General features: G+C 36.6%; 1 protein-coding gene across 8 annotated transcripts in view; it reads right to left on the bottom strand.

The window, feature by feature from the left end:
- Nucleotides 1-573: 573 nt before the first annotated feature.
- Nucleotides 574-13623, bottom strand: part of RBPJ (recombination signal binding protein for immunoglobulin kappa J region) — a 95490-nt gene continuing 82440 nt past the window's right edge. For all 8 annotated transcript variants that reach the window (XM_045550474.1, XM_045550478.1, XM_045550480.1 and 5 more), the window contains 6 exons: nucleotides 12833-12970; nucleotides 12567-12679; nucleotides 6587-6727; nucleotides 5411-5566; nucleotides 4974-5077; nucleotides 574-4804 (listed from right to left, as the gene is read on the bottom strand). In XM_045550474.1, the coding sequence (XP_045406430.1) occupies nucleotides 4489-4804; nucleotides 4974-5077; nucleotides 5411-5566; nucleotides 6587-6727; nucleotides 12567-12679; nucleotides 12833-12970 (968 nt within the window). In that variant the 3' untranslated portion in view covers nucleotides 574-4488. The remainder of the gene's footprint in view (nucleotides 4805-4973; nucleotides 5078-5410; nucleotides 5567-6586; nucleotides 6728-12566; nucleotides 12680-12832; nucleotides 12971-13623) is intronic.

Genomic DNA, 13623 nt, shown 5'->3' with positions numbered 1-13623 from the left:
TGTTTCTTATTTATTTAACAATCAGTATTTTTACAGCAAGGTATCTTTAGCAAAATCCTCTTAACTTTAGATTCTTTCTTTGGGAAGGCAGATAAGAACTGAACTTGGTATGATTTAAAAATTATATAACTTCCCCCTTTAAATTTGTTTCGTATTAAAGAATACTCTGTCCTCACTTCTTAGGAACCTCCCCCAAAGACACAAACCATTATGTGTTCTTGTGCATACCAGACCAAATGGCAACCTTATATTGGAAAAGCAAGCTACTGCTCAATAATACTTTCTAATTTCGGTGAGATCAGCTTTAAACAATCCTAAGTTGGGAGATATCCCACTTGAGTGACAAAGCCCATTTCCCCAATATGGGAGAGGAAAAACAAAAAATGTATCTCTCTTTAAAGCACTACACAGTTAAAAACATTGAAAAGAAAATTAAATTTGCAGTTATCACTTTGATGTGATATACATGGCAAGGTAAGATTGTAAATAAACTGTAATATAGAATTTTATCTTTATGAAGTATTCTGAAATCGAAGACGTTAATACATGCATCAGGCACATCCAACAGAAGACTTTTACAATGGTTTACATTTCCTTTTTATTTATTCCTTGAAACTGCCCGTATTGCAGGTTTTTCATGGATGAAATATGGAACTGAGCAGATTCTTTTTTCTACAAAATTATGGTATAAACTTGCTCAATTTTCTATCTTATTGCTAATTAACCTTACAGGCGCACAGTTTGTAAAATAAACCCCTTAAGGACTGAATGCTCAGAGCATGCTGCAAGGTACAAGAAATAAGCTAAAAATGAGCACATAAACCTACATCTGGACCAACACAGTACTGAATGCTGGCAAACATTTACCACAACACAGGGAAAAATTAATAAAAGGAGATACAGTTCAGTCCTGAAAGGGTTAAATAGAAACCCTAATATATTATTGTTTCTAACCATCCATCCCACATTACAGTGCTTGAAAACAAAGTCAAAAGTCTGGCACAGAAAATTACACACATTTGTTCAGTACTCATCAGAAACACAGCTGCTTTTGAAATCAAAGTAAATAACTTGGTTAATAATTGAATAGCATTCTGTTTCAAAAAGGAATCCCCCCTCCAAAGATTTTCTGGTTAACATGACTAGTTAGGTTAATTCTCAAAAATGGCACTGGAAATTTTCTGAGGCTTGCAGTAAGAGAAAACCGCAATAAATTGGATTTAAAGCACAGATGGTACCAGTTTCCTTAAAAACAAAAACAAAAAAACTGACCAGTTGTGATCGAAATTAAGTCTGTGCAGTAAGAGTGACACATATTTCACTAATTAATTCACGTATGAGGGTGCCTTTAGTTGCCATGGTTTAAGAGAAGTCAGCAGCGGGTTAAATATTATAATAGTGTTCAACTCTGAAATCATTCAAAATATAAAGGGCATTTCTACATGTAAAGCCTTTAGTTTGCCTTCCCAATCTATGTGATAGATTCAACAGAACAAATAACAATGTATTGGATCAGAGGCTCAGCTTCTATGCATATGTTTTAGAAATTGCATAGAATCATGAGAGCATAATGATATACTTCCGAAACAGAATTTTTAAAAAAATCAAACATACTATAACTGAAGCATTCATTCACCATTCTAAGAAGAGAGTCTCTATGAGCATACATGACCAGCATCTTTAATAATGCCATCATTGGGGGAGGGACTATTCTACTATAATTGGAGAACAAGGTTCCTATAAATTATATACTACAAATGATTCACAAATCCATGAAAAAGATTTTTTTTAAGCAGCTGACAAAAGAACTACTGATAAACAATAAGCTACAATAGACACTCTTTAGTCTGTGGTGTGAGAATGGCATACAATAGGTGGGGGAAATGCCTGTATAAGTACATTCTTGCAGTTTTAAAAAAAAAAAAAAAACAAAACAGGAAAAGGGTTTTAGTCTAATATTTCAATTACCTTATTCAAAGAAACAAAGAACCAAAGATATGAACATTAAAAAAGCAAAAGTTCACTTTAATAAAGCCATGAACTTGAAAAATTATTTTTGAGTTACAAAGCTGGGTAAGGAATAGCTTGTTCTTCAAAAGCATCTCATTTGTTATCGGTTAATTTAGTATGATTTCTCAACTAAATACCAAACCTAGGAAGTGGAAGAAACTTGTGGCCCGTTAAATGTAGAGCAGCACTAAAAACATTTCCACACTCTGAACAAAAGAACTGTGTAATGACTTCTGCCATGACTCAACAGAGAGAATAAATACTACTCAGAAACAAGCAGGTTGGCAAGTAAGAGCCAGTGAATAGTCAACAAAGAAAGATAAGGCCACAATGAGTTCTGCCCTTGATCACTGAAACAGGTTTAAGGTGTGAGGCAGGATTAGTTTATAAGAGAGAAGTGAGCGACTGGAGCAGATTTGAAGAGAAAAGGCTATACAGAGTAAAATGCAGCCTGGGGGTGATTAAAAAGGCTTGCAGTAAGAGAAAACCGCAATAACTTGGATTTAATCACCTAACATGCTTTACAAATTACTTTCCCCTTGAAAACTGAGGAAAAGGCTATTTAAAGATGTTAGGAAGAGTATTTACAGTGGCATAGTCTGAGAGAAAGAGTGAGCGATGAAGACAGCAAAGCCAGGGGAAAAATGCTACTAACAATGATTTCTAAAAAGTCTATTGATGGAAACGTTTTCAAAATAGCCCAGGACACCAGAAAGACAGTGTTCTGTATGGAAACGCTATAGGAAGTTACAGTTTTGTATTCATAAGGTACTGTGGCTCCTGTTTTATGGGGCAGTAAAAGCTTACCACTATCTAGAGGTAGTTTTTACTCTAAGAAGGATGATTGTATTACTAGACTGTGTCCTATAACATACACATGTGGTTCTTGTACTAAATGTAGCCCAATGAGTCTGCTGCAATTTCCAAGAAACTGAACAAAGGCATAACCAAAGTGCAGGAACGAAAGTAATGTAAAACTGGTGAGATTAGCATGCAAGGCCAACACACAACCCTGAATGCAACCAAATCTCAAATGAAAGGAAAAGAAATGTTTTCCGAGTAGGAAACATTTGTGGAGATGCTCAGTACTGGGGAAGAGAAAACAAAAAAGGCAGAGAAAGAAATGGCAACATAAGTTACATTTGCATTTTTATAACCTTACAACTGTTTCTGTCTTCCAGCTATTTTAGTTGATCATCTAGTGAAAGCATCTTATGTTTTAAGATTACAATGATGTTCTGGCCTAGGCTACCAAAAAATAAAAAATAAAAAAAAATAAAGATAATAAAACATGCTTTTGCTGAGATTTTCTCCATTCTACCCTTAGGGCACCATCTACCAACTGGTAGCAAATACTTCTCATGATATTTTTTTGTCATTTGCCAACAAGGCAGAAAACACTCTGCTGAATGAAATCACTGGGAACATTCCAAGTTCAAAATAAATTGTTTAACTTACACATAATACAAGTTATGTACAAGATTAGGAAGAGGGAAAAAACCTGAAGAAATCCTGGAACACACAGTTGTGTTTACGTATGGGAAAAGGGGAGAGAACACTTCAAACACCAACATGTTCTGCACCATTTACTCATTAATGACTAAATGGCCACACTGAATTCCATGTAAATGTTAGAACCTCTTGGATAACCACTATAAATACATTTAACAAAAAAAAAAAAAAAAAAAGGAAAACACAGAAATAACTACCAACAGTGTCTGAGAATAGAGACTAAGTTAACATACATTGCATGTATTGCAGGCAAGGCAGAGGCATTTTTTTAAAGCTTTTGCACAGACTTCATATAATCTTAAAAAAAATATGCAGGCCTTTACAAGATTTGACTTGCTGAAATCAAAACAATTTCGACTCATGAAAAGTCATTAAGACTTCAGCTTAAAAAAAAATAGTTCCAGCCTTAGACCAAAAATACCTGGAAGAGTATGGTAATTAGATTAAACAAGCATGGTCAGGCTTGGAACCTGAATGTACTTTAGAGCAAAAGCTCAAAGGTGGGTAGGGAAGAGAACAACCTATTTGGTAACAAGGTGTACTATATACCATGATATTAAAAAAGGTATGGTGAAAATGTACCTTTTACTAAAGCTTATACAAGTTCCTTGGTCCATAAAAACTACGTTAGCTTTGTGTCTTCTAGTTTGCTTAACTTTTATTCCAGCCACATATTTATTTCTTGCCCATTTGAAAAAAAACCAAACAATAACCAACTGAACAAAAAACACAGCTGAGAAACTTGATTTCCAATAGTTTTTAAATTTTGATTTTTTGTGTGTGTTTGTTTTACTGTGGCTTCTGCATTTCAAATCAGCACTTGCAGGTAACGGATTTTGAATAGTATCACCCGGTATGAAAAGTTTTCCCAAGAAACCACAAAAGATTGTTCATTTATTTTTCCTCTTTTTTTGTCAACTTTTTGCCGCACTCAAGTCAGTTTAAGTCCTAGCAAAAAGACGGTAGTTAGGACACCACTGTTGCTGTAGACGATGCGACACTGGTGGAGTTTGTGCTGGCGTCTGTGTAGCTCCCCGCGCTGTTTGTGTTTGATTCGTTAGGGGGTACTTGGCTTGAATTGGCTCGAAGGATTGCTCCGGCTGCACTGCAGTGTGGCCGCGGCCCTGGTTCTGGTGTGTAGGTAAAGGTAAGGCTGGTGGAATAAATGATTCCATCATTACGGACCAAAGTTACTGGAACCTGGACTGGCTGCCGGACCCATCTCCAGCCTTCTCGGAATGCAGAAATGTCTGGGACGACACAGAGCATACTCTCTCCACATCTGAGAAGGAAACAGAAATCACTTAAAAGCACTTTAAAAAGCAAAGCACATTTTAGAAATGAGACTTAAAACAAGGTTGTTTAATACTTTAGAATCAATGTCAGGAAAGAATCTCAGGTACCCATACCCCTCACAACCTTTGGATGATGTAAAAAGTTTTATCAAGTACCTGTACATAGTTTCAGCTTCTACATCCCCAAACCACACTCGTAAATTTGGAGTGAAATTCTGTCCTGTGAGTTCAAGCATTGCTACGTCCCCACCGCCATTCAACTGCAATTCATGGAAAAATCACAACACTGAGAAAACTTTTCATTTTACATTAAAGTACACAAATTAGATTCCCAACTTTCATTTGTTAAAAAATGGGTAATTAAAATGTTCCTTTTAAATAACATGGTTACAAAGCTAGCTAAAAACATTTGAAGATAACATACAAGTTGATTTAAATTAAAATTTTCTTTCATATAAGTATGTTCCTCCTATTTTTGTATTTTATCAACATGTGATAACAGAATCAAAATTCCCATGAAACAAAATCAGGCCAAGTCACAGCTGAGAGCAGTTGAAAAGAGCCACAAGCCAACTGTGACTAAGAGGTCTCACCTGAAGACTCTCTACGACAGGCACAGGGGTGACGGGGGCCAGGACAGGGCCCATCCCCTCGTAAAACGTATACTCTGCCTTATCTGTGCTAATGATTGTCCAGGAAGCGCCATCATTTATCATCTCTTTATTTGGTTCTTTCGGGCATGGAGTGGCCTTATGAAGAAAGAATGTTTAGAAACTGAGTTTTATATTTTTTGTAATACAAGAGAATTTTACCAAAGTAACAGACTAGAGTTAACAAGGACAGAATTTAGTAAAAATTTATCAACTTCCTAAAGCATGATACTTTGCCAATTCCTAAATAAACACAAACAGAATATTAATATGGAAACTCCATAGACAGTTTTAATTATAATACAAAATATTTCAGTGACATATTAAGCAATTATACCTGTCAGAATAACCACTAAGAGTACACCAATATTGATATAGTTTCATTAATATGTAAACGGCTGTTTAAAACTCTTTAGAAATCCCTGAGAAAGAGAGAATGGGAGCCCCCAAAAGCTCTCCACTTTCACAAAGAGGCAACCAAGATCTGAACTGGCAAGTCCCTACCTCTACTGTCACACACCTAGACCAGGGACCCAGCACACTCATCAGAGCTGTGGATGGCCATTGCTCTGGAACGGGAGTTTACACAGGAGTTTCACATGAAACAATAACTATCCTATTAAATCATCTGTCCATGTCATAAATGTCTTCATAAAAGCCTTCTCAGTAGGTGTAATTAAAAATTAGCTTTTTAAGCACATTATCACTATCTTAGGAGACCCCAACATAAATCTGAAGAGATTTTGAACCCTCCCCTAGAAAAATGCTTCATCTGTACACAGTAAACAGTGTCTGCACACAATTTCAGAGGATTCAGCGAACATTGAAAATCTATTGCTGAACATTCTGAGGGGCTCTTTGTTCCCCAGATTAAGAACACTGGAACTAGATGTTAACTGTTTTTTCTCTGAGAACATTTTCCTAGTTTTCAGAGTTCTCCTCTGATGTAGGATTGCCACCATGTCTGAGGACATATATGTTAGAGACCCTTGGACCTGAGATAAACACAGCCACATGTATTTAGATACAATTAACAGCAAATAAGAATTGCATGTTTCTGTAAGCTGCTAACCTAATCGTTTACACGTTTTAGATTTCACCAGCAATTTAAAAACATACCTGAAATTGAATTATTCTCTCTTGAGAAAGGCACAAGTACATTCTTTCTGTATCCTTAAGGTAAAACGCACATTTATGGAGTTGTGACACAGGATCGTCTGCATCCAGCAGTGCAGTCTGCTTATCAACTTTCCTAATTATCTGTATTTCAACACAAGAAATAAAAGGTCATCCACACATGGAAAATACTATCAAAAGGACACAGAAAGTACATGTGCTATATAGTAATATATCACAGTTAGTTGTCCTATGCCTACATATACAAAAACATTTGCAAATAATAAGGCTAGGAATAAAAAATTCTTTTAGATTACAAGCATGTTAAAACGTGCAGATTGTTACCCTCTTCCATGAACATCTAAAAAAAATACTGGGCAGGCAGTCACTTGTTTTCTAGATCAGTGCTTTTAAAACTTTAATGTGTACACAAATCATCTGGGGCTCTTGTGAAAAATACAGGTTCTGATCTGGCAGAGCCTGTGTGGGGCTGGACATTCTGCATTTCTAACTAATTCTCAGGTGATGTTAATGCTGCTGACCTGTGGACCATATTTTGAGTAGCACATGTACAATGACAGACATTCCAACAGCAAAGGGAAAAGTCTCTAGAAGGCTACTGTGGGTGTGCCAGTCAGTGCAAACATCTTATATCCATTATCCAATTCTTATTTAAAAACAAAACAAAATTAAACTAGTTTTGCAGATTAGGAAATAGGCTTAGAGAGGTCAGGTAAATTGCTCAAAATAACCAGGTTAGTAGCTGAAGGACCAGAATACGATCCCAGGGCTGGTTGCCCTGCCAGCCTGACCTCTTTTCATTATACTCTAAAATCTCATTATCCAAATAGTCCACAAAGCACATAAGGATATCAGGAAACATAATACCACCAAACCTTATACTTGATACACAGAATGTAATCACTAAGTAGATGATGGTGAAGAAGAGCAAGATTTTATATAGTAAAACCTCTTTTACTCTCATTTTCTTTTTTTACTGATCACTCCCAACAACATATAAACATGTTATTAATTATTTCTCATCTTAAAATCAAAAGTAAAGGGAACGTTTCCTGGACTACATGTCCCTGTCCCTCCTCCTTGCTACCCACTTCTCTGCTCCTCTTCCTAGCAATCTCTGGCAATCTCTCCAGCCTTTTGTCTCAAAAACTCCACTACAACTGCTCGTCAAAGCCACCAGGACCTCCAGACAGATGACTTTCATGGTGCTTCTGTCCTCATCTTAACTTCATTTGCTGAAGCACATGACACAGACACTCTCTTTTTGGGGGCTACACCCACTCAAACTGACCATTAAGGTGCCCAGAGCCAAGTCCTCAGATCTCTTCTCCTCTCTTTATAACCTATATTCTCTACATGATGTAGAGGTTGACAACTCCCAGATTCATATCCCCAGCCTCATACTCTCTCCTACACTTACTGTGTATATTTAACTACCTATTCAATATTTCCACTTACTATGTCTAATAGGCACCTCAAACTTAACATATCCAAAACAGAATTTTGGATTTCCTCCTTAACTTGATCCTTCCCAACTCACAGTTCAATAAATGGCACCACCATTCACTCAATCCAAAAACCTTAGAGTCATCCTTGACACCTTGCTTGCTCTCATACCCAGCCACCCAGTCTGTCAGCAAATTCTGTTAGGTCCACTTTCAAACAAACCAGAAACCTCTCATCACCTGACCACTATAACCCTCGCCAAAAATACCATCAACTCTTGCCTGATTTATGACACCCATCTCTCTGCTTCCACTGCCACATCCCTATGCTCTCTTCTCCACACAGCAGCCAGAATTATCCTTCCTAAACACAAATCAGCCATCATGCCCTGCTTCAAACCCTCCAGTGGCCTTCTGCCACACACAGATGACATAAAGTCCTCGCCCTAGATACAAGAGCTTGCCCACGGCTACCCCGTGGCTTCAGTTCCTCTCCTCCCTCTGCTCCAGCTAGCCTGGCTTCCTTTACCATTCCTCACACACTCCCTGTCGGAAGTTCTTCAGGCCTCATTCTGTCTCCACAGAATGCTACTCACCCAGTTAGTTTCCTTGACTTCATGCTGGTCTCTGTTCAAATACCACCACTTCAAAAAGACTTCCCTGACTTAAGGACTCCCCAAATTCTCTATCTCTTTATCCAGTTTTAATTATGTCTTCTTACCACGACGTAAAATGTGTACTACATTATATGAGTATTTCTTTAGCTTTTTTTATTTTTTGTCTCTGTCCCTACCACAATGTAAACTCCATGAGAGGAACTCTGTTTTGCTCACCAGTGTGTCTACAGCATCTAGACAATGCCTGGCGCACAGAAGGTGTTAAGGAGTATCTGAAGAATGCATGCACACATGCATGAATGAATGCCCTGCTCCACAATCCTTCATAGCAACCTCTCACAACGTTTGGTAAAGATTAAATCCATCAATACATGTGAAAGTACTTAGAAATAGTACCACTGATATTATGCAATGTATGGCTTTTAATACCCGACTCATGCCTCACTTATGCTCAAAGATCATTTATCTTCAGCTAAGCCACAACTGTATAAAGCCCCAATCTTTGAAGTCAACATTCTTCATATTTACACTTTTTTTTTTTTTTTTTGAGACAGAGTCTCACTCTGTTGCCCAGGGCTAGAGTGCCGTGACATCAGCCTAGCTCACAGCAACCTCAAACTCCTGGGCTCAAGCTATTCTCTTGCCTCAGCCTCTCAAGTAGCTGGGACTACAGGGATGTGCCACCATGCCCGGCTAATTTTTTCTATATATTTTTAGTTGTCCAGCTAATTTCTTTCTATTTTTAGTAGAGATGGGATCTCGCTCTTGCTCAGGCTGGTCTCGAACTCCTGAACTCAAAGGATCTGCCTGCCTCGGCCTCCCAGAGTGCTAAGTTTATAGGCGTGAGCCACCACGCCCAGCCCATATTCACACATTTTTAGCTTTGCAGTTTATTAGAGTAAGTGTTACCCTACTAACACCATTAATTTTTGAGTTTAAAAGGCAGACATTACACTTTTAGCAATTATAGTTTCTAAGATAGTCTATGAGGCTAATTAAACTCAAGCAAAATGTTTCAGATCAATGCTAAAGTCTTATGGTTGTATTTAAATTCAATGAGGTTTGGATTTTAGAGAAATAACTGATTTTTTTAAAATGATCTAAAGGAAGTCTAAAGCTTCCTTAAATCTATAGCACTCCCTTATGAGTCTCCACCACATGAGTTATGAGTTGTTATAGAAATGTTATTTGTTTCTCCACTAATGTGCTTAGTAATAATAAGCACATTGGGAACATGGGCCATGTTTACCTTGTTTTTTATTTTCCACAACGTTCTTTGGATATAGACATTGCTGAATGACCTACCTCTCACCAATAAAGAAACCCAAGATGTCCAAAGATGGCACCAAAGGCTTGCTTTGATAATTTCTAACTATTAAGAAAGGGAGGAAAGAAATTTAAGAAAACAGGTAATACAAACTTGCTATGAGTTAAGCTATGTGTGCAATGGCTTATACATTCAGAAAACATCAGGGGTTATTCCAATCGGCTCTTTCTCTCCTCTAAGCTGGTTTTGTAGATTATTGGTACAATATTCACCATATGTCTGATGTTAAGTGGATACAGCCATTAAGGACAGGAAACATATCTTGTTCACAGTTCTAGCACTGTACCTGCTAAATGACCAATAAATGTTGGTGAAGTTTATGTTACTGGGTTGTTCACCAAATGAGAGTGATGTACTTTCTATGAAATATAGGGACAATGGTTATCAGTGCAATTCAATTGCACTGATGAAGCCTTAGGAGTGGAGCTATACTGGTGACAGAATCAATCCTGTATGATCCCTACCCTTGGGGTATCTGATAGCCTTGATGAGTACTTGCAGTAAACAGCCAGTGGTGGTTTCCTGTTACTTGGCTAGATCTGCATCAAATATGCCTGTTTTGAGAGAACCCTAAGAAACAGGACTTTTTACTAGAACATTTATCCCATTGAAACGTGGTCTTGGAGGGATAGTATTTTCTAAGCAAAGCTCTCTAATGATATTGTAGGAAGCATTAAAGGCCAACTTTCAGGCTAGGCATGGTGGCTCCTGCATATAATATGAACACTTCAGGAGGATAGCTTGAGACTAGCCTGGACAACATAGCAAGACCCTGTATCTAAAAAAAAAAAAAAATAGACAGGTATGGTGGCATGAACCTGTATTCCTAGCTCTCAGGAGGTTGAGGCAGGAGGATCACCTAAGCCTAGGAGATCGAGGTTACACAGTGAACTATAACCTTGCCACTGTACTCTAGCCTGTGCAACAGAACAAGACCCTGTCATTTAAAAGAAAAAAAGCCAGCTTTCAGATAATATGGTAGGATTACCATTTTAAAAAGCACATGAAAGCCATAGAACACCATCATTATTGAAAACCGTGTAAATGGAGGTCAAGGGGGGTTGGAAGTAGTATAGACATCTAAAATCCATCTATGATTTACTAGTCAAAATTCTTCAGTCATGGAACCTCTTTCTAGACATATTTATCAGCCTGCTAATGATGGCACTGCAACTTTCTCTAATACATTATCTATGTTAATTTTTTATTGCAACATTTTAATAATCAGAGCCACACAGTTTTGGATAAGAAAAATTCCATTAAAGACGACATTCAAGCAAGGCAGACTACTACACTTTACATGAAAGAGTGAAAAACAGTTTTAAGATTTGGGTCTGCTTTCTAAGTGGTCTATAAGCTGTTGCTGATCAGAGGCATAGGCTCTGAAGTTGTGCTTCTGTAGAACAAGCATCTAATAGCAAAGCAAACAAACATCATCTTTGGCATAGAGTAACACATAATGAATGAGAAGAGAAGAACTGAGTAATTGTTTTTGTTTGCTTCTGTCTTCCTTTCCATTTTTTACATCCTTTTTCCTTTCTTTACACCCTTTTGGGTAAGATTTATCCCAATTGCAAGGTTCTACAGATTGTTATTAATATTACTACAGTCGTGCATTTTAGTTTATTAAATTGAAATGGGAGAAAAATCACCCCATTACAATCATGAGATAGAAAAATAAAACAAAAATAAATACAAAGAAATGATACATTTGCTTAGACAGCTGTAGACCCACCCAATTTCTGCTGATATAGCCCCAGAAAATATAATGAAATATTTCACCAAAGTGATAAATATAAGCCATGCTCAGGAACAGTAATATTAACGTTATTAATAAACATTCTTCTGTTCACCCAATACCCCCCTAACCTGACCTTGAATCAAACATACTCATAAATCCCCTTCATCTTTACTATAACTAAATTGTATTGTTTCAGAAAACGAGGGGGGAAAATCGGAGGTGGGGGATTGGAGTTCTAAGGGACTTTTGTTTTCATTTTACTAAGAAAAGCAATTTTTACAGTTTCAAGATCTTCTAGTGAACAAAAGCACTAAACCCTGTTTCTCTCCCCCAAGTAAAAAATACTAATTTTATTTATATTTAATAAATCTATCTTCTTGTGAGAGTAAGCTAATAAAAATTATCCTTATATTTTCAAAGAAATAAGAATTTCTTCACTTTTAGAAACTTGGTACTACATTAGGATATAGTAGGTACCACAAAAAATGAATACATTATATCTGCATTAGTAAAGAAAAAAAACTTAATGCAATTTATAGTGCCCTCTATTGAACATGTTCAGGTATACAACCAAAAAGGAAACTGCCATCAAAATTTATTAGAAATACTATAAGAGGAAGACATTACAAATGCAGTTTTAATTGCTTTAAAGCATTTCTGAAATAAGGTAGAGTATAACAGTTATTATTAACAGCAGGGATTAATTGACATACCTTTCTGAATTAAAAGGCATGAAATTGAGATCTATTTTTTACATTTGAATGTTGTGATTTTTCTGTTTTAAGAATTAATTTCTACTTCACATATCATTCAAGCAAAAGTAGAGCCATACCAATCTTGGGAGTGCCATGCCAGTAACTGAACACACAAGTTTGACTGTTTGTCCATAATGGATGTACCCATCTCGGACTGTGAATTCTTCTCCTTCTGATTCATCATCATCCACTGCAGCAAGTGGAAAAAGAAATCAAATTATCACCTTTTAGAATTCATGATCTGCTTAGGAAAATAACAAAACAATATATCCATATATCTCATTATCAAAAAGAATTTAACAATTTCACACTAAAATCATCAAATGCCTATTTTCATACTCACAGAGATGAATGTAAAATGCTCCCCACTGTTGCGAACTGGCATGGAAATTACCTCCTTCTACATGCAAGTATCTGGTACTAACTGTCTGGGATCGAAGTCGATTAAACAGAGCCACCTTTGTTCCTGAGGCAATGCATACTGCAAAGGAAAAACAGCTCTTATGCGGACTGGGGCGCTGGGCACAAGAAGATAATTCCACTTGCTAAGATGTGACTGACTATTCTTGATTACAATTTAGTGTGTAATAGATATGACAAACATTTTAACCTTCCAAGAAAATACAGATACCAAAACAGCTTAATGTCAATAATGTCTTAATAATGTCAAGCTAATGATATCAAATATGTCCATAAAATAAAAATCATTTTAAAATGAGAGCTACACAGTATGCTTAGTGTAGTACTGATCTATGAAGAGGAAAAATTATTTTAAAAATAATAAATGTTCAACAGTAGGAATTTGATTAAATAAATTATAATACCATTCACCCATTTAAATGATGTGTATCTAAATACATTGAAAAGAAAACATCTCCCTGGAATATCACTGAATGGAAAAGCAGGCTATGAATCACCCTGTACACTGTGGTTCCATTAGCCAAACATACATTTATATGTGACTGCATATTTGTCTCCACGTGCTTGCATCCAATCCTATAAAATATATGCATAGAAAAGGGTCTAGAAGGATGTTTAACAAGGAGGCAATTGCCTCTTGTATGTTGTGATTTTAGAAAATTCTACTTCCTTCTAAATACCTTAAAATAAATACCTTAAAGTATTACATTGCAT

Source organism: Lemur catta, chromosome 4 (assembly GCF_020740605.2).
Source record: "Lemur catta isolate mLemCat1 chromosome 4, mLemCat1.pri, whole genome shotgun sequence".
NCBI lineage: Eukaryota > Metazoa > Chordata > Mammalia > Primates > Lemuridae > Lemur > Lemur catta.
The sequence above is the reverse complement of the archived record's forward strand: the minus strand, read 5'-3'. Positions and strand labels throughout refer to the sequence as shown.